A 1,188-nucleotide genomic window follows, 5' to 3' on the forward strand; every position below is an offset into this window, starting at 1 on the left:
CCCAACATCCCAACAGGGACACATCCCAACAGGGACACATCCCAACAGGAACACATCCCAACAGGGACACATCCCAACAGGACACATCCCAACATCCCAACAGGGACACATCCCAACAGGAACACATCCCAACAGGAACACATCCCAACAGGGACACATCCCAACATCCCAACAGGGACAAATCCCAGCAGGAAACATCCCAACAGAGACACATCCCAGCAGGGACACATCCCAACATTCCAGCAGGGACACATCCCAACATCCCAGCAGGGACACATCCCAACAGGAACCATCCCAACAGGGACACATCCCAACAGGACACATCCCAACATCCCAACAGGGACACATCCCAACAGGAACCATCCCAGCAGGGACACATCCCAACCCTCCTTCAATCCCTCACTTCTCCCAGAGCACCTTTCCCAGCCGTTCCTTTGGGCTCAGCACCCCTGGGTGCTGCTCTGTCCTGCTCGGGGTGGGCTGTTCCCATTCCAGCCACGTGGATCCCCCGTAATTCCCGCTCCTAATTCCCACTTGGAATTCTCCCTGCCAGGTGCACCAGGCCGAGCTCTCCTCCAGCCAGGACGTGCTGCCCAAGAGGAGGAAGCTCAGCGAGCCCAAGGAGCGCTTTTAGCTGCCAAACCCCTCCGGAATTCTCCTCCACTCCATTCCCACGTGCTCGTTCCACGCCCCGTTGGTTCTCCGGGATCTGTTCTGCTCCCTCAGCGGTTCCCAGGGATCTGTTCTGCTCCCTCAGCAGTTTTTTTAGGGAAGGAAAGGCCAGGAAGCCCAGCTGGAGAATTCAAGGCCCGGCAGGTGGGACCGGAAAACCCCGAGAAGGGATTTTGGGGTTGGCTGCAGGTCCTGATGGTGGTGGAGCAAAGCCCATTCCCATGGAGCCTTTGGAACTTATCCTGCCCCCAAACCTGCCCAGTCTTGGAGGTGATTCCCGGAGCTTTCTGGCTGTTCCAGTGTTTGCTTTTCCTGCCGGGACACTTGGAGGGTTTCATGAGTTGTTTGTGTTTCTTCCAGACCGAAGGCACCACACTCGGGTGGAAAACTGGCTTTCTCCATGAGTTTAATTCCAAATTCCCTGCCAGAATGCAGGAATTTCTGCTGCCTTTAACTCCAGATTCCATATCAGAAAATGCAGGAATTTCTGCTGCCTTTAACTCCAGATTCCATGCC

The 1,188-nt window shown here is 55.5% G+C and overlaps 1 protein-coding gene across 1 annotated transcript in view; it reads left to right on the plus strand.

Annotated features, from left to right (window-relative positions):
• LOC113977313 (HORMA domain-containing protein 1-like) overlaps window positions 1-1,182 on the plus strand; it is a 12,139-nt gene extending 10,957 nt beyond the window's left edge. The window contains exon 12 of the mRNA XM_027703323.1: window positions 554-1,182. Coding sequence (XP_027559124.1) covers window positions 554-634 — 81 coding nt within the window. The 3' untranslated portion in view covers window positions 635-1,182. The remainder of the gene's footprint in view (window positions 1-553) is intronic.
• The last annotated feature ends 6 nt before the right edge of the window (window positions 1,183-1,188 follow it).

Source organism: Neopelma chrysocephalum, unplaced genomic scaffold, assembly GCF_003984885.1.
Source record: "Neopelma chrysocephalum unplaced genomic scaffold, ASM398488v2 Primary Assembly neopelma1_225, whole genome shotgun sequence".
In the NCBI taxonomy this organism is placed as follows: domain Eukaryota; kingdom Metazoa; phylum Chordata; class Aves; order Passeriformes; family Pipridae; genus Neopelma; species Neopelma chrysocephalum.